The 26,511-nt window shown below is 55.2% G+C and overlaps 6 protein-coding genes across 6 annotated transcripts; 3 read left to right on the plus strand and 3 right to left on the minus strand.

Moving 5' to 3' along the window:
• Positions 1–2,572: 2,572 nt before the first annotated feature.
• On the plus strand, positions 2,573–4,690 carry MFIFM68171_11059 (uncharacterized protein; the record flags this gene model as incomplete). The annotated part of the gene is made up of 3 exons (XM_071066478.1): positions 2,573–2,593; positions 3,561–4,475; positions 4,556–4,690. 3 exons carry the CDS (start codon positions 2,573–2,575, stop codon positions 4,688–4,690), a joined length of 1,071 nt encoding a protein of 356 aa, XP_070922579.1.
• Positions 4,691–10,211: 5,521 nt separating this feature from the next.
• On the minus strand, positions 10,212–17,395 carry PRP8 (pre-mRNA-splicing factor 8; the record flags this gene model as incomplete). The annotated part of the gene is made up of 2 exons (XM_071066479.1): positions 10,212–12,603; positions 12,666–17,395. The coding sequence occupies 2 exons, from the start codon at positions 17,393–17,395 to the stop codon at positions 10,212–10,214; spliced, it is 7,122 nt and encodes a 2,373-aa protein (XP_070922580.1).
• Positions 17,396–18,430: 1,035 nt separating this feature from the next.
• Positions 18,431–21,140, plus strand: NIP1 (Translation initiation factor 3 subunit c; the record flags this gene model as incomplete). The annotated part of the gene is made up of 3 exons (XM_071066480.1): positions 18,431–18,785; positions 18,837–19,816; positions 19,875–21,140. 3 exons carry the CDS (start codon positions 18,431–18,433, stop codon positions 21,138–21,140), a joined length of 2,601 nt encoding a protein of 866 aa, XP_070922581.1.
• A 1,162-nt stretch (positions 21,141–22,302) lies between these two features.
• On the minus strand, positions 22,303–22,994 carry RPS14B (40S ribosomal protein uS11; the record flags this gene model as incomplete). Its single annotated transcript, XM_071066481.1, has 4 exons — positions 22,303–22,454; positions 22,513–22,673; positions 22,797–22,851; positions 22,910–22,994. The coding sequence occupies 4 exons, from the start codon at positions 22,992–22,994 to the stop codon at positions 22,303–22,305; spliced, it is 453 nt and encodes a 150-aa protein (XP_070922582.1).
• Positions 22,995–23,788: 794 nt separating this feature from the next.
• On the plus strand, positions 23,789–24,850 carry RPL7_2 (60S ribosomal protein uL30; the record flags this gene model as incomplete). The annotated part of the gene is made up of 4 exons (XM_071066482.1): positions 23,789–23,836; positions 23,887–23,982; positions 24,170–24,336; positions 24,391–24,850. The coding sequence occupies 4 exons, from the start codon at positions 23,789–23,791 to the stop codon at positions 24,848–24,850; spliced, it is 771 nt and encodes a 256-aa protein (XP_070922583.1).
• A 337-nt stretch (positions 24,851–25,187) lies between these two features.
• Positions 25,188–26,057, minus strand: ISA2 ([4Fe-4S] proteins maturation; the record flags this gene model as incomplete). Its single annotated transcript, XM_071066483.1, has 2 exons — positions 25,188–25,622; positions 25,686–26,057. 2 exons carry the CDS (start codon positions 26,055–26,057, stop codon positions 25,188–25,190), a joined length of 807 nt encoding a protein of 268 aa, XP_070922584.1.
• Positions 26,058–26,511: the final 454 nt, after the last annotated feature.

The following is a 26,511-nucleotide window of genomic DNA, read 5'->3' on the forward strand; positions in this document are numbered from 1 at the left end:
TGGAGCGTTGGCCAGGCGTTTGTAGGTAGGCTCAGCACTAGCGGCCTTGGTACCTAGCATGAATCTGTCAAATCTCCGCCGTGGGTTAGGTTGTTCAGCTCGTTGGTTCTTCTTCGCCCCCCTTCCCTCTCGAGATCCTGCCCATGTCTCGGGAGGCTAGCCCCTTGGCAACGGCAAGCCCGATCCGGAGCGATGTTGCACAGAACACCTCCACAGTCCCCCGGCCGAGTCAAAACGCTGATCAGGAGTCTCGGAAGCTAGCCCGAACTCTGAAGAAGTAGCGGCTGGGCGCCACGGAGGTGTCAAGAAAAAGGGAGGCATTTTGGCTGCTCCTCTATCATTTTCGCGGGTGTGTGTCCCGTATTCGATGCATCCACCAGGAGTACAAAGCAAGTGAGGCTGTTTTCATCTGATGATTCCCAGTGTTCCACATGACCCCCCTGTCTCCCGGGACCCAGCCGTGGAAGTGTGTCTGGGGCCCCGCTGGTTCGACACCCTCTTTTTCAAGCCCCCGGATTGGCATCCACCGCGATGGAGAGGGGCATTCTCGTCAATTGCTCCGTCCCTGACATCTCAAGACCCCAGACCTTTCGATCCCCATCGCTTTCTGCCCTCATTAATCTTTTGAAATATACGTATTTCATCGTGAGGCGCGAAGTACTGTACCTACAATATCTTAACACGGAGGAAGCAGTATAGCTGCACTTCTCTGCAATCGGAATTTATTGGCTGCAAAGCAGGATCTCGCGCGGTGGGTGACGTGTGGGGCCATTAGCGGCTTCCAAAGATCAACACTCCAGGCAGTCCAACTTCAAGAACTCCTAACCGCAGATTTCTCGAGTCCGACAGGTACTGGCACTCGTCTGCATAACTCTGTCAGCTGCTACTGCGAAGACACCGTGTCTGCCTTCGGCTTTCAAATTCTCTATGATGATGATCAGCGAACCAAAGACCGGGTTGCGCCAGGTCCCGTCGGATGCTCTTCTGAGCTCTGATGTCCACCGACCTTGAGGCTCAGCCCAGGGGCTCCCGGCCCTGTCCAACCCTAGTCGTGCAGCTAGAAGGAGCTTGCAGCTTTCTAGAAGTCCAAGATCACCTCAATCTTGCCTTTCGCCGAAGCATAACACACCCTTTAATTGCAAGGTTCGAATGAAACACGTTTCCTTCATGCGCAGCTTGGCCAGAGCCTCCATGGTCTCACGGGGTGTCGCGCCATGGCTGCAAGTTCCTTGTGCCAAGGCGCACGTAATCCTTCCACGCGTTGCTTGCAGTTATTGCAACTTTTTTCTCTGAGATGAAGGGCATTCCTGTCGCTGTAATCTGCATATTACTTTTTGTTTTTTTTTCCTTCTGCCTGCTCAGCGCGCTGCTCATGGCTGGGTAGAATGACAGGGGTGAGCATTAAGATAATCTTGGAGTCTCCGAGATTACCTAACCTCTTCAAGCCACGCTACCACGGAACGCGGCCCAGCTCAATCACGCTTCTCGCGGCCCACGGCGGCGCGATATTCAGGTTGATTTGCACCGCTTGTACTGGATCCGACAGCTCGTTCTCTGCAGCCCTGTCACCGATGTACGGATGGCCGCGCATCTGGTACATTCGTTCAAGTGCTGAGCGACGCGCTCCCTGGTCGGCCCCCGCGCATCCCGGCGTGGATCGCCATGAGGGCGCGTCGATGCTCCATGAGCCTGTCTGCAAACCGGCCTTTCTCTACACGAGATATGCCGTTGAACCATGGATTTCCCCCCGCCGGCTGCTCAGGTGGTACATCCCGCGCGCCTGTGAGTATCTGGTCTAGCCCTAGTCCGCCATCAGTTGTTAGCTCGTTACACTTAGACAAAAGAGGTCGAGAGCCAAGTCCCGTCGCTGGGTGTGGGTTACATCAAGCATTCAAACTGAGTTGGATCAAGGCCTGCCGGTCGACAGGATCAGGGACATGGGCCCGTCTGGTATTGCCTGTTGTCCTCCCCTGTTCGGCAATCTGGTAGCTAATCATGTCAACCTTCTTGTCCCTTCGCCCTATGGCGAGCCAGGGCACCGATCTCTTTTTCGCGTCTGATATAACTACCCTGGTTGCATTATACCTTCTTTCGGACAACGCGGCCAAATCCCACCAAGTTCTCCGCTCGCCGCCCACATCATTCCAACGCCTAGCAGCCTCTCGCGCAAGGAACCATGGTCCCGTCTGAGAGTACCTCCGAGTACTGTACATACGGGAGCCTGGCCCCGGCAAGCCCTCCTTCTATCCGGCCCTAGCGGCAGGTGCTGCGGAGCAAGTATCTTCGCACCCCGTCTCCTACGAGCATCTTCACCACCTGCTTGTCTGACCTGCCAATCTGAACTCGCCCGGGGACTTCCCAGGGAGTCTGCCGCAGGCCGCACTCGGGCCCTTTGGCCACCCCCCCCAGCCCCATCCTTCCCACCGTTTTCCCATCTCCCACACGTCGGAGGATGGATGGATGGGAACAGCGGCGAAGGGTCGTTACCAAGCTTCGCTGCGAGCCAAGTGCCGTGGCTGCAGAGGGTGGGCTGGGTGTCGCGCTGACAGCACCCCAGGAGTTGGCAACCGTCATGCCCTTCTCCAACTGCATGGTAAGGGCCTGTTTCACATTTTATTCTCCATCCGGCTTGACGTTTTGTATCCTTCCATGCGTTTTCCAGGCCACGTCTCTCTTTGGACGGTCTGCCTTGTCCAGCCTCCTCGTTTTGGTTAAGCCGGCCGGGGTTCTCGGATTTGACAATTTGTTCTGCCATCGACCCTGGCTGCTGCTGGCTGTCATGGCCCCCCTGCCCTGCCCGTTGCATCATTAACTAGGGCTGGGTACCTGTTTCTATATCCGGCAGCCAGGCCATGGCATAAGATCCTCAAAATTATGCTACCCGTCGTTGGTCAAGGTGACTTTGGCTCCGCACTGCTCAGGAACGATCTGTCGTCTCGCACTAGGGCAATCACTCAAGTGCTTTAAGTTGGATGACAAGACGGGGCAGCAGGTAATAAACCTACTGCCGGCCCCCTCCCCCCCCATAGCTCTGGGCACCCGCACCTCGCTCGTTCTGCTCCACGGTACCAAACATCAGACGATATAGTGCCATTTATACCCATTTATACCCACTGCTACTGGCTCGGGACTCCAAAATTTCTTCGTTGCATCTCTGTAGAGCACCAAACAAGGGGGAGGAACGAAATAAGAGGCTTGTCATACCGTCATCAGAATCTCCTAGTCACCCGCATCCAGACGTCCATGCCGAAAGGAACGGGAAGCCACACCCACGCAATGAGCTGTTGGAGGACGGCCCACTAAGGTTCTGTCACCGTCCGCCCAGCCCTCTAGGAACCAACTCGTCTACTTCGGGCGCAGGGCCCCCGACATCGCCGCTACCTCTCCCCGTCATCCTCGCTTCCTCTCGCGACACCACATACCTCTCGGTTTCCTCTGGACACCGGTTACAAATCCACCACAACGCTACCGACAGCTCTCGGGGTCGACGGAAGGCGTGGATCACAGGGACGCTGGACTTACCCGAGCCGAGCGATACACCGCAGCTCCTGCCGACATAGCCCCGCGGGGCTCAGTTCCAACAAATTCTTTCCATTCAGAGTCCGGCGACCAGCCAGAGCGGTTCGCTCTGGCGGAACCCATGTATTGGAGGCACGCTGGCGGGCAACTACCGTGTGGGACCAGATTACAATGTCGACTACTCGCCACAGGAGCCGCATTCGGGCGAGCAGAGCCAGGCTCCGCACGCCTATGATGCGCACCATCATCGAGGCTCGCTTCAGCATGGCGGGCCGTCGTCCCTACATGAGCCGCCTCCGCATCCATCCCACCACGGCTTGCCGCAGCACTATACCGCCGCCCACCACCCGCATCCGATCCTCACCGATCCAGCGCACTTGGCGGGCCACCCGGGCGCGCGGCACATGGGACATCCGGGACCGCCACACTTTGGTGCCGGTCCGTCGCCCCATGCCGTCGTGGCACCCCTCTATCCTTCTCTAACCCCAACCCACGGAGCTACCGCGGGGGTGAAGCGGCAGCGGCCCGACGACCTCGATCTCGCCGTCCCCGGCCTGCCGGACCTGGAACAGAGCGATCTAGACTCGATGCAACAGACGCCGATGGGCAGCGCTTACGCGCAGGCAGCGACAGCCCCGCCAACCCATCATCACCATCGACTTCCGGACACGGGACCCCCTAGCAAGCTCATGCGGCGGGACGGGGACGGAGGGGGAGGGGGAGGGGCCCCGAGCGTAGTGGGGCAGGCCGGGATGCCGCCTCCGGCTCCGCGGCCGAGGGGTCCCAAGCTCAAGTTCACACCAGAGGATGACCAGCTTCTAATTGATCTGAAGGAGAACAAGAGTTTGACATGGAAACAAATCGCCGACTTCTTCCCGGGAAGATCAAGCGGCACGCTCCAAGTGCGGTACTGCACGAAGCTCAAGGCGAAAACGACGCAGTGGACAGACGAAACGGTCAGTAACTCTCTGGCGCTTCGGGAGAACGCCGATTTGATGGGGATCTTGTCATGCTAATTAGACAATACGAAAAACAGGACCAGAAGCTCAGGACGGCACTGCAGGACTACGAAAACGAGAAGTGGCGCATCATCGCCAACAAGGTCGGGACGGGCTTCACGCCGGCAGCCTGCCGTGAAAGGGCGGCGCAGTTGATGGGCGAGAACTTATAGCAATCGCTGTCCCCGCCAGGAGCTCCGGCTCCTGCGGCAGGGGACACCACCGTCTATCCGTCACAACTCCAGCAGTGACGGCATTGCAAAACACGCACGATGCTTTTCAGCGGCGATTATCGAGCACGAATAGGGAGACAGGTTTGCGTCGCCAGCCCTGGTTGCTAAAGCGAGTGACATCGAACACACCCACGACTTCTCTCGGAGACAATACCTGGCATCACTTGTACCCCTTGTTTCAATGAGGCGTGCGGTGGCTGTTGGGGCTGTCGGCTACGCCTCTTTCTCCCTCTCTCTCCCTCGACACTTTTTTCCCCTATTTCTTCGTCTTTTAACATTTCTTTTGTGCTCTCCGCTATCACATATACTTTTTCCTTCGTCTTGGCCACGTGTCGAGGTTCGACTTTGGGATTTGCTCTTCAAAGGGGCGGGCTTTAATAACGAAGATACCCGGAAACCGCCGATGATTGCTTTTCCCTCCGCCGGTTTCCAAGTTACCTTATTGTTCAGCACAGCATTGGTTTCCTACAGCATAGAAGTGGGCTTTTGGGGGAAGGGAGGAACGATGCACACGATAACATCTCTATACGCGACGGAGCGATGATTACGATTTTTGGTTACCGTCCTAGGGGCATACCGGGGGGCTTGGGTCGGGATGGGGAGTTTGCTTTGGTTGTAAAGCCGTAAGCTGGGCGGACTTTACAGCGCGCAGAGGGGGGGGGGGGGGGGGGGGAGACCATGGCATACGTTGGGCGAGACGGGGCCGCGGAAACATGGTCGATTGTTTGTTTTCTCTTTTGGCCTTACCCTACCTTCTCTTCTCCTCCGCTATCTTAGAAACGACTGCCTCGGTTCCATATTCATTGCTTGTAGAGTTGTTTAATGTTTAACTAATTGGGCCGGCCCTTCCAAACATGGTGTTATTTTGTTGTTTCTTCTCGCAGAGGCACAGATGGGGTGGGGGCGAGGGACGGTGATGCTCGATTCGAATGCTGTTTACGGCCCCTGTACCGCATGCTCGGAACCCCCTCCATCCCATCACCCTCCCCCCCCCTCTCCCCCAGCCCTCGGCCACTGGCTGCTAGCATTGCCACATCCCCCCACCGCGCCGCAACGGTTTTGACAGGACCCACCTGGTGAACAAGGGCCTGCCGTATCCAACCTTGAGCAGGCAACAACTTAACTTGCTCCTGGAAACCAGGCGAGCGCAAACGAGAGTCTCATGTTGATTCAGCTGCCGGAAAACCGCGAGTTTTGGCTCAGTGCTATGTTTTGGCCGCAGGGCAGGTCCCGCCGCCGAAGCCCCGCGCTGCTGCATTGCTTAGCCGGTGGCGCTGAGAGGGGCAACTGTGGGGATTGCGATAGCTAGGTACGGGGCAGCACAAGTCCCGTTCAATGAAACATTCCAGCCGTTGCCCATGGGCGAAGTTGCTAACGAAGCGCTGCATGACGTGATGCGGGCTACATCTGCGCGACCTGAAACAGTTGAACACGTTGTTGCTGCAACCAGGTCCCTTTCCGCATCGAGACGTCTCGATGGAGAGGGCAAGGGTATCCTGCAAGCTGTCTCGGCAGCAATCCGAGAGAGTGCTAAGAGTTGTTTTATTCCCAATACCCCCAGCTTATTCCTTCCCCATCCCGCCCAACTTTGCGAACCGCGAACCATCGCCGAGACAACAAAATTAAAGACAAAAGTAACGGGGAAGCGGGGGCAAAAAGCGAAGATTACCCTGGGGACTGTACGTCATGCTTAGCGGTCAGGATGCTACCTAGGGCAGCATCGCGCTGGAACGCACCGAGATTTGGCCTGGGGCAACCGGGCTAGGCAGGAGGGGGCCAGACGTAACGTTGAGTTGCATCCGAGGAAGATTGCGGCAGTCGACCTGCCCGCATCACGGCTGTCAGGTCGATCTCTCTCCGCCGCGCATCCGAGAGGACACAGACTCTGACAGGGCACCCAAGTACCCGGCTGGATCTGCACTTCGAGAGAACACCAACATCGAGCCTCACTATGCGTAGGACACTGTGTGTAAGAAGAGTCCCCCCGTCGAGTCGTCGATCGGCCAGGACCCCATGGTTTTCATTGCCACTGTCAAGTTTTTTCTCCAAGTTCACCCTCCCATACGACAGCTCTCTTCACACCCCTGTCGCCCTCGCCGTTCTGGCCGAGCAACCTGATATCAGGACAGGCGCTGAAGCGAGTGCGGAGGCTGACCACCAGTGCGACCTCAGGCGGGTGTGTACCCAATCGGAGATTAAGGCCCAATATAACGTCTCATGCTTGCACGGTCTCCAATCCTCCCCTTCGCCTACGGTGTACGCCCGCCGAAGTCGAACCACAATGTCATCTCGATCGTTGATACTCGCTCTTGGGGGCGTCGGATACCCTACAATTTTATCCTGTCGCGGTGCTTCAACGGCAGAATGGCCGGCCCGCCCACTAACTTAGTGATATCGCCAGATGAGGAAGCTGAGAGAGACAACAGTTCTGTTGCCCCGTCGCGTATTGATTGCGATTCATTTGGTCATGCGGGCGACGAGGTGAAACTTCATCCCAGAGACCAAACCAAGACTTGATGCCGCGTCAAATCGCGGCGCTTTCTTTCCGCCAGAATGCTGAGCCAGCACAGATTTCACGCGCCCTGAAGGGTACGGGACCCTTCTCGACGCGGAATACCGCGTGCACCGCCCACCGTCTCGACCGTGTCATGCACCTCCCGCCCAGCGTGCAGGACGCTTCCAGGAGGCCTCGCCAGATGCAACGATATCATTAGTCGTTACTTCGCCTAGGGCGGTCTAGAAACGACTGGCCCACAGTGTCTGCTGACCTTTTCAATGTCTTCATGCTTGTTGCCCGGAAAACCACCCGGGCGACTGGACTGAAACGAGCAATCCTCGAGCGAGCATAAACCGATTGGTTGCCGGGACTCGCCCTGGAGGTTGGGGGAAGGTGCCCAGCGACGGCATTCTGCAATAGTGGGACATCTTATGCCTCAGGTCCTGGCTATATCATCCGCTATATGAGGTATACCGAGGACCTGATAAGCCGGGACCACCCAGAAATCCTCGACCGGGCAAGGCGCCGGACAGAACCCGAAGGCGCTTATTACCGATGCGATAAACAAGCTCGACCCAAAGCTTTCCCACGCTGCCGTGTTGTCTTTGCGGTCGAGATGCCTCGAGCGATGCCTCCAGGACGTATAAGGGCTGCTACCTTAGTCCTAGAGAAAGTGGGAGGGCGGGGCGGGCCCGACAAGCGCCCGACATAGGCAGTACAGCACCAACCTCGCTCGAGGAGCGGTGAGCGAGGGAGATGCGGGTGAGCATGCAAGGAACACCGCGTCGCGTCAAGGCAGAAGGAACGCATCCTCGCGTGTCCGGCTCTTATTGGGCCAAGTTTGTCCCACACTGGCTTCAACCATCTTCAAGGCCGAGGCGGCCGACAGGAGCGGGTAATCACGACAAAGAACCCTGTGGCCAGTGCCAAGCACTAGAGCAACTTGGCTACCGCTTCTAAGCTTTGGATCCGGGAAGTACCACCAAGTCACGACCCTGGGATCTACCGCGCGCCCTCGACCGTGCCTGGTCCTGGCCAACTATGGTACCAAGGTTCGCCCTGGACACGCACTGATCGGTCCGTAGTCCCCGCAACGTTGCAGGAGATCATGGTCGAGGAAACGGGGCGCGGATAAGCACCGGGCACCGCGCACGGCTAGTGCTCTTGGGCGGTACTCTTAGATTATGGGTTTGCTTGTTAATATCTGGGGTTTATCTGCCGAGTTAATGGGGAGCTAGACCGGCCCGCCATGCAGGAACACTATTGCGGCCTTTTACAACAACAGTGCTGTATCCGACGTGGTTGGCTGAAACCTGGCTGCTGTCTGGAGCAAACTCCTGGAGATTGGTCGAGTGATATGCATCTCAGAACCAGGCACCTCAGCTCCCCCAAAGGCAGATATCTCCTGGTTTACGGGCTAAATTGGCCTACAAGAACAGGTCAGCGCAGAGAGTGGTGTTATACACTGCTGGTAATAGTGGGGTTTGCCCCTGAACCCCTTTTTGCGACTTGTAAAGTTGTCTAACCCTTTTCTCTTAAACCCTTGGCTCATTCGGCCAACCCTCTTCTCCAAGATGTGGAACTAGTTCGTGCTTCTTCCCAGCTGCAAAACCTGATAATCAATGATAATATAACGCTAGATTAAGCCTAAGCACGTGAGACGTGAACCCCCCCCCCCCCAACGACGCCAGAGAATTCGGGGTTGAACTTGCTGATGAAGCGTGATGTATTAAGCGTTTCCTCAACATCTTTCTCCCTTGGTCGTTCTTTTTCACCGCTCTCAGTTTTCTCCTTCCTTCAATCATCTCCTTCTCAATTCCCTCCCCGCTTCCTACTTTCAATTCTTCCTCCAGCAACAAGCGACCGCATCGACCACGCCGCCAAGAACATCTGGAAACCTTGCTCGACTCGTTCATGTGGGCAATAAATATATATTTCACGGCTGCAGGATCTCTTTTTCTCTGGAGTGTCGTAGCGGGCCGTAGGACCCGTCTTTCCGGCGATCGTCCTACCGGACACGAGGGACTCCTTTATTGCGGCTGTCACACTGACCGCCTTGACCGGGCAAAAATGCCAATCCCCCAGGAAGAGGAACCCTCAGCCGCGGACACCCGGCTGCCCACTTCTTCAACTGCCCGGCAAGAACGCAATGCTACTCCCGCACGCTGGCCAGTCAGTAGTGCTTTAGTATGACTACTAAACCGTGGGGTTAATCTATGGCAGTTATAGTTCTTCCCGGGCTCTGCGGGATGGTGGGTAGCGCTTCTTGGTGACGCGCATTCATCATTGCCTCCCGGTTCCTACTTTTGCCACACCATCAGCAAGCGGCCGTCTTGCATGTCAAGGCGTCAAACAACACGCCTGAGAACGTAGCGGGAACGAGTTGGCTGTAAGTGAGCTGGTATCTGGCAACGCTATTTATTTATTTATTCATTCTCAGAGTCCAACTCAACGAAGTTATCTCCTACTGTAGAGGATACAAACGTTATCAAGATATGCTTGACCATACACAGTAGATAGCAGCAATAGCAGAAGAGGAGATACGGCCATGTTAGAGTTTCTTTAGTTACAAAGACAGGTAGGCATGTTTGCTCAGTGCCTAAGTAATCTTACAGCCTAATATAGAGCCCAAGATAAGCCCTTGAATTACTAGTAAACAAGCGGTAACCGCTCCTCGCCGCAACTATTGTAATGCCTTTCTTTGCTAAGAGTTACATGAGACATGCCCCCGCCTTACACGCAAAAACGCCGCCGCAAAAACGATAGAGAAATGCAAAAGATTATTTCTACAAGACAGATCCGAAAGGAGCAGATCAAACAGTCTGTAGCTGCTTCCCGTAAGCGACGTTTCCCCATTCCTCACAAACGATCTTTGCTTGACCCATATCAGTTCCCTTCGCGCAACTCCCATTTCCATATGTTCTCCCGTTTTCCGGCCCATGACCCTAGTATTTCCCAATCCGCTTAGGCAAAGTTGTCCTGCCTGTCGACCCAAATATCCTCCAGCTCGTTGAAGCTGGAAAAGTGGATCGGGCGATGCTGGTCGCTGTAAAACGGCATCGGGGTGTCTAGCTTTACGTGGATCGGCTTCTTCTCCAACCCACCGAACGCACTCCCCATGAAGCTGTAGTTCCATTTCCCGCTTTCCGGCACCAGGAAGAAGCCCTTGAACTTGTCACTGAGGAGCATTTGCCTCTTTTCGCCCATTGCCGTGGTGAACCCTTGAGGCTGGTCGCTGCCGAGGTCCTTGTTTTCTGCGCCCCACTTGTACCCTTGCGGGGTGAGCGCCCAGGCCGATAGGGACACGCTGCCGGGAGTGAATGACACGGCAACCGTCAGCGTGTTTTGCTCATTCCACGTCGGGTGGGCATCGATGAGCCTAGCATGCTCCGTAACATCCATTGCGGACATATACGGGAGCTCATTGCCCGACATGGTGTGGATGATGCCGAGGGGTTCCATGCCCTTGAGCAGCTCGTGCTGAGGAAGCTGCTGTGGCAACTGAACGTTGCGTAGCCCGCCGATCTGCGGTACCATGACAATGCACTTGATCTCCTTGACCTGGTCGTTGTCTGCCGGCGATGACCCGTAAAGATAACCGGCCACCTGCACACGCAGATCCGCGATCGTGATGAACTTCTTGAGAATGTTCTTCGGCATCACGTACGTGATCTCGTCCACGTCGCTATCCACCGGGGACACATACATGTTGTTGGCTCTCGTGCGCAGGTTCGATGTCGCAATGGCCCGCGTGCGCCACTCTGTCTTGGAGGCAAACGTCTGCTGCTCGAACTGCGACGTCGTCGTCACAATGATCTCCTCTCCGTGGACGTTCTGTGTCTTGGTCGTGACAGCTGTGAGCTGTTGCTGCTCTTGCTGCTGCTTCTCAATCTCTGCAGCTTGTTGCCTCTGCAGAGACGGCGCAGAAATTTCCATACCCAGGATGATGTCTCGCACTTCGCTGGTGGTCAGACTGGACACATTCACATTGTTCTTTTTCCCGTAGTCGTTGAGGATCAGGTCACGCAGCTGCATCTCAACCTTAATCCAGTCGTCGTCAGACAGTGTCGGCCAGATATGGTGGTCCTGCGTGATCACGGTCTTATCTGGCCGTAGAAGGAGCTTCGTCTTATCCTGGTTGACGTGCAAGGCTCGGAGGATGAGAATCAAGCGGGAGAATGCCGTGTAGGACGAGATGCTCTTCAGCCACTCGTCGTAGAGATTGAACAAGACCATCTGGGGCTCGGTGGCCCGCAAAATCATATCGCCGAGCTTCTCGACCTTCATCGCAGCCTGGAACGGAAGCTGCAGCTCCGAAGCGCGGATGGAGATGTTGGGGAAATCCAGCAAGTTAACTTCCAGAGGATCGAGCAGGCCTTTGCGGGTGACAATGAGCTGCTTCGGCTGCTCCTCGACGGGAAGTGACCTGATCAGCGCCGCAACTTCTTCCGCCGTCTTCCACTTCGCCAACTGTCCGAGACGCTTTTGCCCGGCCCAGACGCTGGTATGAATGATCTTTAGGAAGAGCTGGCCGGTGCGCGGGTTGAAGATGAAGATGGCTCCGTTGATCGGTTTCGTGGTCAGGTTGCCTTCGAAAGTCTTGTGGATCGTGACTCGATAGACGTTGGTATCGTCGATGAAGAGCTGCGTCTGGTTGCTGAACAACTCGGAGTAATTCTGCGAATTCAAGAACTCTTGATTGCTCTCAGACGCGTAAAGCTGCAGACCTTTCCGGATACGCTCGCGCAACACGTAAAGCGCCGGGTTCGCCTTCATGATTTTGGCCATGGCTTGTTGGATCAGCATCTTCAGACCGGGGAAATATTGCCCGTAAGCTGAATAAAGATTGTATGCCAGGTCGATCCCGATCATCAAGCCCGTTGGCGACGGGTACAGGCTCATGCTGTCGGTGGTATAGTCAAGGTATTTCGCCCTGACATATCTCTCGATATCGTGGGAATCATAATCACCGTAGCGAAGTTGCACGTCGATCCAGAACTTGTTCGTCGTGGTCGCCTCGATGACGTCCTTGTTGTCGAAAAGAAGTGATGGCCGCGTGACGTTCCACTTGTGGCTTGCAAACAGCTGGATATCCGCGCATGAGCTGTTCATCTTGTACGATTTTCGTGGATGGATGGTCTCCTTCTGTACGGACTCGATGCTCAGTGCCTCCAGCTCCTGATCGAAGACCTGGCAGAGATCCATGACGACGGATTCATGAATCTTCTGCCACAAATGCGCGCGGAAGATCTGGATGAGCGAGATTTTCAAGGTTGGGATCTTGCCGTGCAAGAAGATACCAGTGAGATCTAGCTGGACTTGGAAACCAACATAGACGTTTGCCCTATTGATAGTGCTTTTCGGGTGTTAGTTTGATGTAAGGAGACGCTGGATCACACGTAGAAAAGGGGTACTTACGGAGACCACCAAAGAGTAAAGCGCCGGTTAGGGATCTGGTTTAGACCGGAACGCTGAGCATTCGTCAACTTCTTGAACTGCATAGCTGCTTCGAAACCACTGCTCTTCTCCCAGAAGAGTCCCTCCCAGGACGGGAAGCCGGTCGCCTTGAACAGGGTATGCTCTAAGATAGTTTCAACACCGCCCAGCGCTTGGATGACGTCGGTACGGTAGGCATTTAGGTTCCACAGCTTGCCATCGTGCCTCTGGCTTGTCCACCAGAAGGGATTGCTCTTCATCAGCTGATAGATCTTGAACTCTGCCCGGGCACGGAACCCCTTGTCGAAGCTCAGGGTGCTGCGGTCTTTTTGGAACAAGGTGTTGATGCGGGGCAAGCCGCGATCCCAGCTGTCTTCCAAGTCCTCCAGGGTGAGCCGCCTGTTCTGCTGGTTGGCCTCAAGGCGCTTCTGTGAGTACTCGGTCCACACGCGTTGCGAGTCGATGAACTCGGCTTCCCACGGGATGATGTAGCGGAAAATGTTAGGGATCAACGTCTCCTCGTCATGTGACATGCCTGCACGGTAGTGAGTAACACCAACGTCGGTTTGCTTCGACCAGCGCTTGTCACTTGTCGGAATCAAGATGTGAGATCCCGATATCATGCCAAGACCACCAAGTTCCTTTGGAGTGTAGAACACAGCCGGCGGGAAACGCGAGGGCATCTTTGAGTTCAGGCCGATCTTGACTCGAGTCTGAATCTTAGTCTCGCACTTGACAATGGTGTCGAGTAAATTGACAGTCGAAACGGCAGCCTCGCGGTAGTATGTAAACAGGGCGATCAGAGCAGTGTTCCACTTGTTGGCGATCTTGGTGAAGGTCGTCGAACCCGACGACATGAGAATCTGGCGGATACGGTTGTTGAACTTTTGGACATCCTCCTCTGTCACCTGAAGGAACGCATGGGCGGTCCGTTCCTTGGTCGTGTTGTCTACAAGTGACCACACGCTGTCTTTCACCGGGAACTCGTCGTTCTGGTTGCGAATCTTGGGCAAGATGCGCACCTCGAAACCGCACATAGAGAACAGGAGGTTAGGGTTGTCCTTGCTGTAGACGCTGGCAAACGTGTCTTCCCACTCAATTGTGGTCACCGACCTCGGAAGCCGGTTCTTGAGATCCCAGAAGACGGCCCTCCCAAGGTTTACGTCGTGTCTCATCAGTCGCATTCTCGAGTCCCTAGGCCAGCATTTCTTGCTCTTGTAGCCGATGACGTTCTCAAAGTTGGGATCGGGCTGCTCCGTGAGGAATCGTTGAATGAGATCTCTCGACTCGTCGGCGGTGAAGCGCAGGAAAACCCAGATCTTGTCAATGTACCTGGTGTAAAGTCGGATGGGATGCCTCGTTTCCGTCTCGCGGTCCTGGAACTGGAGGAAATCGTTGGGACTCTGGGGAGGACCAGCAATCTCACTCGCCCGCTGTGGGCCGAGGAGGAGGAGATCAAGGATCAGGCCGTAGTACTGGAAGACAAAGGCCGAGAATTGGAGACCACGAATCATGCCGTAGCTGTTGACGTGGCTCATGTCCTTGTAGGTCAGCGTGACGTTGTTCTTGGCTGTGATGTAGTCCGCCAGGTTGTGGTCCATGATCAGTCGCAACAGCGAGTTCAGCAGTGTCAACTCAATCTTCTCGTAGACTTTAGAGAGCTGGGTCTCAATCATGACGTTGCACTCGCCATTCGCCGTTTCCCAAACTCTGTCGAGGTTGTTGATGCCTTGCGCCCACTTGTACACAAGAAGAGGCGGGACTTCGGAATCAGAAGGCTTGATCCAAGCAGGGAAGAGGTGACGCTGATCGGCCTGGTACCAAAGATACTGATCGAGATATGCATCGCTAATCTTCTCGATGGGCTCAATATCATAGACTGGGTTGATGGTACTGTAATTGTCGTTCATGTCAATGCCAACTTCCTTGAACGCCCGCTGCGTGAGGAGGAAACGCTTGATGCGTTCCAATGTTGTTCCTGGGCTGTCATAGGCCTGTTCAATCAGAGCAAGCTCCTCCCGCTGACTCTGGTTCAACCTGCCCTTGGTGGAATAGGCTTCGCGCAGACGCTCAAGTGCTAGAATGAGGATCTTGGTGTCATGCTTATATGAGACGCTGGGGAATGGAATGGGCGAAAACTTTCGTGACTCAAGCCAATGGACAGTTGTGGTGTAGATCGCCACAGCCTCCTCGGACGAGACATACGGCCCGTCTTTCATGTGGTTGTGTTGTCTCTCTTGCTCGGCCTTGAGCCACAGCCGGGTCAGTCGTCCCACGTTCTTCTTGGCCACGGTCTTGTCGACAGTAGCACCCCTGCGAATACGCTCCCGGTTGTAGTGGGCTACCGATATCCACCAGTCGGCTTTGGACTTCACGTATCTCAGGATAATGTTCTCGATAGCCGCCGGCAAACCGGGAACCTTCCAGGGAATGTTGCTCTTCCAGCACCTCCAAGCCTCGGAGAGGTGCTGGAGAACTGTATTGACCTTGCTTTGCTTAATGCCCTCCGGCATCATGTCCATCAGGTCTGCCATGACCGAGGCACGAAGCTCCAGGTCGAAGTGTGATTCGACGCGCTGCTTCGTCACGGTCTTGGCTACACCTTTGCTGTGTCGGCCCTCAAACTGGCGGGAAAGAAGATTCCCAAGCCAACGCTCGAGCAATGGGATTATGCCTCGCATGAAAAACAGCCAAACCCTCCAGGCGGGCGCCCAGAAACCACAACCAGGACCTTTGCCGACAGGACCAGCATTGAAGCGGTAGTAGATCAAGTGCTTCAGGTCCTTGCAGGAGCGGATTTGGTGCATCAACTTGTACTTGTATCGGTACATACCCGTCAGCTGTCCGACGTGGTTGAATGCGTATAGGATGCCATCCGCAAGTTGGAAAGCATCAATGTTTCCAAGCCGGTATTGCACTTGGGCGTCGACAATGAGCTTGGTCAGCCGCAGAATCTCTCGCATCAAGTGGAAGGCATTTCCAAATCTCGACTTCTTCCGCTCCTTGGTCGTCAGTGTCTTGACGGGCTTCAGGTTGAAATTGTAGTCGAGATGGAGATATGTGAGGTTTTTGCGATGGATCAGCAGATTAAGCATGTTGAAACCTTGGCGGCAGACTTGTAGACCGGCTTCTACCCAGTCAATCGTCGTCTGCTGGAAGAACTTTGTCTGCTTCAGCGTCTTGAGCAAATTTTGCTTCTGCAGAGATTTGGGCCTCTTCTTGTGTAGCTCGTTGAGCACGTACGTCTTGAGGAGCTTCTGGTACGAGACGCGAACTTTGACTGGTTGCTTAGGCGGGCAGTGCTCCAAATACCAGTGCTTGATGAGGGGCACATCCTGTGCTCGCACCATACGTCCCGAGCGGCGGTCAAAAGGAAAAGGTGCCCACCACAGTTGGATGGCGGATGACGTGTCCTCAGTGTATAATTCCTCATCTGCTAGGAAGGGCTCGACACCCGCTGGGAGCTCAAACGCCTCCTCCTCTGCCTCCTCGATGTTCCCCTTCCCAAAGAGCTCATCCTCATGGCTGACCGTGAGGTTCTTTGGGGCAACAGCACGGGAGGAGATCGGGTTGATGCTTGTGTCGAAGTAGAATGCAGGGAGGTTGTGGTCCTCGGCCCTGGAGTAGACGACTTGTGGATGGGAATGCCAGGAGAGGTGCACGCTTCGAGGCAGCGAGTTGTAGAGATAAGGGTAGGACACCCGGCACTCGGTCCGAATGGGATTCCGGAAAATGATACGATCCATGGCATTGAACTCGCCAAAGTCTTCGTCATTGGGATCGATATCTTTGTAGAGGGGCTCAAAACGAGGGCCGCCCGGCAGAGCGACGTTCAGTGCCTTGGCTGTGAGGAAGCTCTTGAGCTCAAAGAGGTAGAAGTAATTTCGGTCGACGACATCCGACACCAACGGCAGGCTGAGACGGAACAGGCTTGCCATTTGAGGCAACGTAAGGTTCCATGTCTTGTAACTAGGGCCGTTTACGTGCGATGTGTCAAGGAGCGGCTGATGGTCATAGAACCACTCGTAGACGGCTGCTTCTTCATCCTCATCGAGCTCCATCTGGATCGGCTCCAACGGCTCGACATCCTCGATGTTCTCGGACCAAGACAGCGGGGGCTCTTCGTCGTCGAACGGCGGAAACCGCATGCGCTTGAATAGCCGCCGATCGCTCTTTTCCTTGCGCATTGTAGTCCACATGGTAGCCCATTGCGCGAAGAAGACGGGCTCAATGACGCGGGGTATCTCGTTGACGAGAGTCAAACAGCCGTTGACGTGGTAGAGAACCTTGACTTCCCTCGCCGATTCCCACGGCATGGGCATGTTCTCTAACAGCTTCATGACGGCGTGTGGCATAAACTTCAGCGCGCCAAGGTAGCTGCGCTTGTCGCTTGTGTACTTCTTCTGGGAGACATCCCCGATATCCTTGACGATCTTACGCAAGTGCTCCGGTGGCATATCAGCCTTTTGTGTCTCCACGAAGCCGCCCTTCCTCTTCTCGCCAAACCGATTGCGCTGCGTGCGAAGCCATTCCTTCTTCTTCTGCGCAAACTTGGCGATCTGGGGATCAACTGGTGGGCGATAGCCTGGAGGCGGCGGCGCCGGGGCGGCAGGAGGGGGAGGGAGCGACGATGAGGGTCCCGGCGGGGGAGGAGGTGGTGGCGGAGGAGGGCCCCAGCCGGGGGGAGGGGGCGGCGGTGGGAGAGAAGACATCGCGAGGTCGTTGATTGACAGCTCGGACGAGCTTCACCACCAGAGGAAGGCGTCGCCTGTCGGGCTAGTGTTCAATGAAGTTGTATTTGTCGGCGATGCCAGATGCCAGACCCCGGGTTCAAGAATAACGAACGGGTTTGGAGAAAGTATCCATAAAATGCCGAGATGAAGGCGACGATACCGTATCCGTTGAGCGGTAATCGCGCGTACGTTGGTGTGCGATTTGATGAAGTCGGAGCTGGTTGATGCTCGATACAAAAAATCTGGAGTAGCTCCCGCGACGGACGAGTGGCGCGAGAGTACTAGGCGCGCCACGGATCCCCTGCCAGGTGCAACAGCTTGTAGCCGAAACCCCGTTTATTGAGTCACCCCGTAAAGACGCATAAGTGTGTGGCGCTCCGCCTTGGTTCTCTGCGTAAGATTCACCTGTTTACGCGAAACTTACACTAATACGGAACATGTAACACGTAATTCATCAGATTCGCACGTGACACTTTAACTGGCTGCAGAGTCTCGTGTGTCAGTCTCGACACGGCGCAACTTGTTTCCAGAACGGACACCGGAACTGGAAGACTTTGCTCTGTACGCAAGATATAAACTAGCCCAAATCGTTTGGCAAGGTGGTTGCGTTGTGTTTTTATGCCAAAAATGCTGTCATAGAACGATGGAGGCGGAAGCCCGGAGATATGCTCCAGCCCAGTGGTCTCTCAAAGTACTTAACGAAAAGGTGGGGCATGATAACGTTAGCAGGTACCATTTGCCCTGTGGTTTCGAGTTTCAGCACTGATCGACTCGCCGAGATTCACTGTGGCTCACTGTGACTCACGTACCTCCCGCAGCCTTCGCTAACAAGCCCCAAATCGCCCCACCAGAAAATCACCATCCACCAAAAATTAATTCTCGACCCCTCTACTCCCAGTTTTCGCTTCGCATCACTGGCCAACCCGCAAACCATCTCTGCGTACAGCGAACTGCAGTCATACAACAACAACACAACGGCATAATCCACACATTCATTAAGGACTGATTGCAACCATGTCTCGGTTCTTCCGTGGCGGCGACGACAGCTCGACCGAGAGCAGCTCTGACGAGGAGGAGTTGTACTCCACCGAGGAGGAAGAGGAGGAGAAGCAGGAGGAGGAGGAGTCTTCTGAGGAGGAAGAGGATGAGGATGAGGACGAGGAGTCCAGTGACGGTGAAGCCGGTCCGCAAAAGGCGGGTATTTCCCGTTTCCTACTCGATCAGGCATCTTCCGAAAGCGAAGAGAGCGAGGTCGAAGGTACAACGAAGGTCAAGAGTGCCAAAGACAAGCGGTTCGACGAGCTTGAGACCACAATTACAACCATTCAAAACAGTCAGAAGATCAATGACTGGGGCTCCATCGCAAATGGTACGTCTACCGTTTCCCTGACCGAGGCCGGTGGTGCTAACGTCCCTTTAGAATTCGACAAGCTCAACCGTCAGGTCACAAAGCTGCAAGATGGTGGCAAGGCTCCCAAGTCATACATCAAGTGCATCGCCGAGTTGGAGGACTTCCTGAACGAGACCCTGGCCAAGCAGAAGGTGACGCCAAAGAAGATGAACGCCACGAATGCCCGTGGTCTCAATGCTGTCAAGCAACGCATCAAGAAGAACAATAAGGACTACCAGGCCCAGATTGATGCTTTCAGGAAAGACAGCGATGCCTTCATGGAGTCGGACGAGGAGGAGGAGGAGCTCCTCCCGAAGCCCACCAAGGTCAGGTTTCAAGAAGCACTTGCTCCCGAGGCAGCGGATGATGAGGAGAAGGGATTCGCCAGAGTCGACAAGCGTGGCAAGGCTATCCCGTTCTCTCCCGAGAGTATCCAAAAGCACCTGCGTGCAATTATCGAGTCAAGAGGCAGGAAGAATACGGACCGTTTGGAGCAGATCAGGGTCATGGAGGAGCTCAATAAAGTCGCCGAGACGCCTTATCTCAAAATCCGGGTGCTTCAGACTCTGGTTTCGGCTCGGTTCGATCTCGGTTCCGGCACGGCGTCTTCGATGCCCTTGGAGCACTGGAAGGCAGCTGAGAAGGAACTAGCGGCTCTGCTCACGCTCCTCGAGACGCACAAGGACCACGTTGTGATTGAGGGTGCAGAAGAGTGGGATGACGACGACAAGACACCCGTCCTAGGCCCTAACGACAAGTACATCAAAGTTCCGGGTAGCGTGGTGTCGTACATTGAGCGGCTCGATGACGAACTCACCCGCTCGTTGCAGAGCATCGATCCACATACCTCGGAATACATTGAGCGGTTGACGGACGAGGCATCGCTGTACAACATCATCCTCCAGGGCCTTCTCTATTATGAGACCATCCGCAAGGACGCCTCCCTGGAAATTCCCCAAGAAAGCGTGAACCGAATCATCCAGCGGCGCCTGGATCACATTTACTTCAAGGTATGTGGCGCAGAGTCGTGTATCGAACCCCACCACGGTTTTGCTAATTCGTTATCAGCCGGCGCAAGTCGTGAAGATTTTGGAGGAGAATTCTTGGAAGCAAGTTTCGGACGCCGTGGATTCTGCAATCACCCCTCGCGCCCAGTCGAGCGATGCTGGCCAGCTTGTCCACGTCCTCTGCAACTACCTTTTTGAGCACAGCGAAGGCATCATCCGGGCGCGTGCCATGCTCTGCCAGATATATTTCCTGGCGCTGCACGACGAATACTACAAGGCGCGCGATATGATGCTCACCTCGCATTTACAAGAGAACATTGCCAACTTCGATGTTGCCACCCAGATCCTCTACAATCGCACCCTGGTCCAGGTCGGCCTCTGTGCGTTCCGGAAAGGGCTGGTCTACGACGCTCAGAATACGCTACAGGATATCTGCGGCAGCGGCCGGCAAAAGGAGCTTCTCGCTCAGGGTGTGATGATCCAGCGGTACAGCCAAGTTACCCCAGAGCAAGAGCGTCTCGAGAAGCAACGGCAACTGCCCTTCCACATGCACATCAACCTGGAGCTCTTGGAGTGTGTCTACCTGACCTGCAGCATGCTCCTCGAAATCCCGCTCCTGGCACAGACCGGCTCCTCACCCGATATCAAGAAGCGTATCATTAGCAAGACGTACCGGCGCATGCTTGAATACCATGAGAGGCAGATCTTCACTGGCCCGCCCGAGAACACTCGCGACCATGTCATGCAGGCATCCAAGGCGCTCGCTGCTGGTGAGTGGAAGAAGGCTACGCACTTCATCCACAGCATCAAGATCTGGGACCTCATGCCGAGCGCGGAGGACATCAAGGCCATGCTTGCCAAGCAGATTCAGGAAGAGGGTCTGCGGACTTACCTCTTCACATATGCTCCCTTCTATGACACGCTCGCTATCGAGACGCTGAGCTCAATGTTTGAGCTTGACTCGCGTAAGGTAGCGGCCGTGGTCAGCAAGATGATCAGCCATGAGGAACTCGCTGCTGCTCTTGATCAGGTTACTGAGACAGTGATCTTCCGTAAAGGTGTGGAGCTCAGCCGCCTGCAGAGCTTGGCTCTGGCGCTATCGGACAAGGCAAGCGCTCTGATCGAGACAAACGAGCGCACACTTGAGCTGAGGACACAAGGGTCGGCCAACGCCTTCAGCAGGAAAGACGGCAGACAACACGGCGGTGCGAGGACCGGCGGGCAACGAACAGGCAGGGGTGGCGCGAGGACTGGCGGCAATGCTCAGCGGCAAGCTGGCGGCACACAGTTCACAGGCGGCGCTCTTGGTGCGGCGGTTCGTGCGTAGGCGGGCGGCGGCGGGAAATAAATGGGTTTCGTTTGCTATTGCGTTGGGCTTGACATGTTACGTATCAAAACTGGTCCTGAGGTATGGTAATGCTTGGGGCCTCGATATTCCAGAACGGATGCAGACTAAGAATCAGAGGCTCATTTTCGGACAACAATGTCTTTGAAGAGACACGTCGCTGAAATACATCTCTCCCGTCATTCGTTCTATGCAGGCCATACCTCAAGGCCCCCTATCTATAGCGCTAACTTTGTAAGAGGTGGTATAAGCCGTGTCTGGATAACACTGCGGGACAACAGCTCTTCTTAGCATCCATGGGTGCGCGTCACTAGGAACCCTAACATTCCCGACGGGTGAAACGACGCTTTGCACGACCTGAGATTGCTATCTGTAAATCATAAGTACCCCTCGGTGCAATGGCAGGAAACATTAGCTTCTGCCAGTGATCAGAGTCAAGAAGCCTATCGAGCCCAAGACGAGCAGTACGTGGTTCTCATCTTGGCCTTCGTTGCATGATCTTCAGTGTAAAATAAGGACTAGGTGGCCATGTGCACTCCGTATAAAGCCCGCCTGACTTAAGCGCTGTTCATCCGGAGCCGCAGATCAAGTCCACTGAACCTTCTGAATTGCGTAAGGCTGCTGACGGTGCCGAATGTCAGTTCACTCGAGGCGTCTAGGCGGTAGCCAGGGCTGAGCGAACAACATCCCAATCACACGCACAGCTGACAGAGAACGAGTATATGAAACCTCCGTAAACCGAGCTTGCCTACATTCGGGGTCTCCTTATATACCCTCTACAGACTTCACGAATTCCCGGGTTGAAAATTATCAACTCCACTAAATGCCATGTGGAAGACGAATGTCACAGGTGTAGTCGGAGGTCATAAGGGATTTCATGATACCAGTGCGGTCTGGAAAGAACCCGTCATTGGGAGTCGCTGATGACCTAGACGCAAGGCAGCGTTGTTCTGGGCTACTTTTGTAGCTCCATCCCTTGATTCTCTATTTTATCTGCTGCAGGTGTGCCAAAAGCATCAATGTGACAAGCGCCAGGATATGGAGACCAGGCAATCTCAGGCCGTTCCCCTCGTAGTTGTCAACGCCACAGCAAAAACCCAAACGAGAACCGGACTCTCCCCGAAGACGCACCCATCGCTCTCGTTTAGAGACGGCGACCACGGCGACCACCCTTGCGACGAGTCGAGTCGGAGGGGGTAGGAGTAACATCTTCGATACGGCCAATCTTCATGCCAGAGCGGGCCAGGGCGCGGAGAGCGGACTGGGCGCCGGGGCCGGGGGTCTTAGTGCCGTTACCTATTGCAACAAAACGTCAACGGCCATCAAGTATAATGCAAGAACAAACCAAACATACCACCAGTGGCACGGATCTTGATGTGGAGGGCAGTAATGCCAAGCTCTTTGCAGCGAGCCGCGACGTCCTGGGCAGCCAACATGGCGGCGTACGGAGAAGACTCGTCACGGTCCGCCTTGACTTTCATACCACCGGTGACACGGCAGATGGTTTCGCGGCCGCTGGAATCACCCAGAACGTTAGCCTCGGAACCATGTGTCAAAGACTTCATCGCGGGGTGAACGGGTGCGAGCTCCTCCTCCACCCGCCTCCCTCGCGTGTGTCATGTTTAGCGGCCTACGAACCTGAGATCGGTGACGTGGACGAATGTGTCGTTGAAGCTAGCGAAGATACGGGCAACTACGCCGGAAGATGTCAGCGAAACACTCGATGTGTCCGACTTGGGGGAGTCACGTACCGCCAAAAACGAGCTCACCCTCCCGGACCTGGGGACCGAGGGAGATGTTCTCCTGCGCAGGGCGAGCGGACTTCTTGGGGCCCATATTGACGGTGATCCGGTTTCCCTTTTGGATATGCGGTGGTTATTCCTGCGAAATGGATCGTCCGCAGCGACTTGTCGAATTTTGATGGCACTAGTGGGAGAAGAATGCCCTATCAATTCTGGCGGTGAGAGGCTGCAGAAAATGGAGATTGGGCCACAAATCTCTGGCGCAAGCCCTAAGGGACCCTCGGCGCTCAGGGCCCCACTCAAGCCCCAATTTGGTGACCTTTTTCTCATGCCCACTACCGAAATTTCTTTTCCTCGATCACCGAACCGACGACAACTCTCAGCACCGCCGACAAGGTCGACAAATCCGGAAAGATGGCTTCCACGTATGCCTCACCCCAAAGCCTTTCCTTGAACTCCTGAATGGTATCGTCGCGTGTCACTTGACGAGATTCTGCAGATTGGCGTGGTCCTCTCACTGGATGCTTTTCTCGGTTTCGCAAGCGAACCGGGAATCGCTCCAGCTCGATCCCTCCCGCGATTCTCCCTCTTTCCTCCAGGCTCGGAACCGGACCGGCTTGCAGACTGAGAGATGTCTCGCGGGGTGTTGGGGCTGAAGGTTCTGCCTTCTCCCTTAAATCCATTGCAGCAGTGGTCAATTGCCTGGACTGGGTTTCCGTGCCCTGACAAGGAACCTCAGGCGGCCAATGCTGGCATAGCTTCTTGGACTCTGTCTAAGGTGTTGAGAGATGTGAGCCTGCTTCGCCGTTCATCGTCGCCCACAGGGGGACGTTCGGCTGTAGCGCCTCGCATCGATCAACGTTGAACAATCGAGTCAGCCACGAGAGAATGTCGCACGAGCAGCAATTCTCCACCGGCGCTCTACCACATACTGCGGTATGTCGGACTACGTACTAATCTGACTGACTAGGTCCGTGCCGACCCAGAACGATGTTCTGGTCCCTGAGACCCTCCTGAAGAAGCGCAAGTCGCAGGAGAAGGCCCGCGCCGAGCACGCTGCCGAGCAGGAGAAGAAGAAGCAGGTCGGTTTGCCCTTTTCCATGTAACTCCCCGAGGCGATATGATGCACAACACACCTAGCGACTAGACCCACGTCAATGCTGTTGCTAAACTTATACCATCTTTCGGGTCTGATCGAACCATTGGAGAAAATATCCAGAAACTCAAGAGTGCGAAATGTCGACAACATTGCTGACATATTCTGTGTAGGCCAACAAGGAGAAGCGCGGCGTCATCTTTAAGCGTGCTGAGAAGTACGTCAAGGAGTACCGTGATGCTGAGCGCGAGAAGATCCGTCTTGCCCGTGTCGCCAAGCAGGAGGGCTCCTTCTACATCCCCGCCGAGGCCAAGCTGATCTTCGTCGTCCGCATCAAGGGGTAAGTCGGCTTACTACATTTTCCGCATCAAATCTGGTAACTAACAGCTCTCAGTATCAACAAAATAGCTCCCAAGCCCCGCAAGATCCTTCAGCTCCTCCGTCTGCTCCAGATCAACAACGGTGTCTTCATCCGCGTCACCAAGGCGACCGCCGAGATGATCAAGGTCGTCGAGCCGTGGGTTGCCTATGGCTACCCCAACCTGAAGAGTGTGAAGGAGCTCATCTACAAGCGCGGCTATGGCAAGGTCAACGGCCAGCGCATCGCCCTTACGGACAATGCCATCATCGAGGAGAACCTTGGCAAGTTCGGTATCCTCTGCATGGAGGATCTCATCCACGAGATTTACACCGTTGGCCCCAACTTCAAGCAGGCTTCCAACTTCCTGTGGCCCTTCAAGCTCAGCAACCCCACTGGCGGCTTCCGCACCCGCAAGTTCAAGCACTTCATCGAGGGTGGTGATACTGGCAACCGGGAGGAGCACATTAATGCCCTGATCAGGCAGATGAACTAAAAAGGTGGCTTTGGTGGTTTTGCGGTTTTTATCTCTCGGTCAGGGGCAATTGCATGGGTGCTTGGCGTTAAATGAGAAAGCCGGTGTGGCTCACGGGGAATGAATTCAAACACGATGTCGTTCTTGCGCACCACATCTGATTCACCCTTGGAACTTTGTGATCTAGTCTGCTCCCTATTGGCCAGGGTGCGGCCCAATGCTACACATTTGCTCAGCACGATTGGTGTATTTGTGCCTGTGTTTTTGCCTTGTCGTTTTGAGGTCTATGTCTCCAGTAACTGTACAAGCGGATTGACGCCTCATCTACTTAAGTCTAAGTGGGAATAAATACAAGGTATCATATCTTGATATCGAAACTCGTGCCGCATCCACAACTACTTGTGGCCAGGGGATTGTCTACAATCTTGAATTGCGAGCCAATCAGCTCCATTGTGAAGTCGACCTTGCTCCCCTTCAACAACTCCAGCGAGGGCAGGTCGAGTATGATCTTGGGCGCAGCCAGATCTGGCGAACCGGGCGTCCCGTCGGGCGAATATGTGAATATCGTGTCGTCCTCGCGGATCTCCTCCACCGCTGCCGCCTCCTCCTCGCCATCGCCTTGTTCTTCTTTGAGTTGTCGATGTTCATCCGCTGGCGAGCCCTTGGTGGGCAGCGACGCCGGGAGCGTGACGAGCTTCATCAGGTACTGGAAGCCGTGGCAGCCGCCCGACTCGACTTGGATGCGGAGCGCGAGGTGCGGGTTGGAGTCTTTGGTCATGATCTCCGAGAGGCGCTATCACAACAGTTCTCGGGGTCAGCTGGGAAGTTGACGGTGGAAAACGAGGGGGGGGCCTACCTTTGCTGCGCGCGGGGTTATCTCGAGAACCATTTCCTTGCCGTCCTCGTCGAGTTGTGGGTTGAGGAGGGCGTGAGTTGCGCGGTTGGCGGGGGAGATGGTGAATGTGCGGAAGGGAGGGGCGGCAAGGGGCGTCGGAGGGCTGCGCGCGGTTCTCCATGGGGTGCGGCTCTGGGCTGCGGAAAACGTTTTTGTCGCGGTTGAAACGGCGCGGTGCGCGCGGATCGAGGGCCTGCTGGTGATTCGCGACCCTTGTGGCAGGAGGAGATCGAGGATGGGAAGCCCTGACGGGGTTATCGCTAAACGGCGCATGCTGAGCTGGACGAAGAGGCTGGCTGGTGTTGGCGCGTTGGGACAGCGTAGTTGCGGCATGCCGCCTGTGCAGTTGCGAGAGGTAGAGTTTGTGCGTAGCGTTCAGGTCTTGCCCGGGGAATCTCGCCGTTGGCCGAGAAGAACGGATGGTGGGATCGGCTCGCCGAGCGTCTTTTTGCGGGAGCAAAATTTCGGCATGATGTCAGCCCTCCGTGGCCCGGGGCCGGCTGTCCCTGGCTTGCTGACGAATCAACGCGGGGCGCTCACCCCACGCAACCGATCATCCAGGCCATACCTTGTCTGTGGCTTTCACCAAAAGGACAAAAAGAGAAGAAAACGAAGAGCCGGATTGAGAGTGATATTTCGATACGAATAGCAGCTTTGCAGCCTTCCACAAGATTTCATGATGAAAAGATAAAAGGTTGGGTATAATACAGGAGATGCCAGAGAAACGAAGAGAATTATAAGCCAATCGGAGGTGGCGCCCTAGAGCTTCCCAAAACCTCAACCCTGA

Source organism: Madurella fahalii (assembly GCF_045866475.1).
Source record: "Madurella fahalii IFM 68171 DNA, scaffold_6, whole genome shotgun sequence".
NCBI lineage: Eukaryota > Fungi > Ascomycota > Sordariomycetes > Sordariales > Madurella > Madurella fahalii.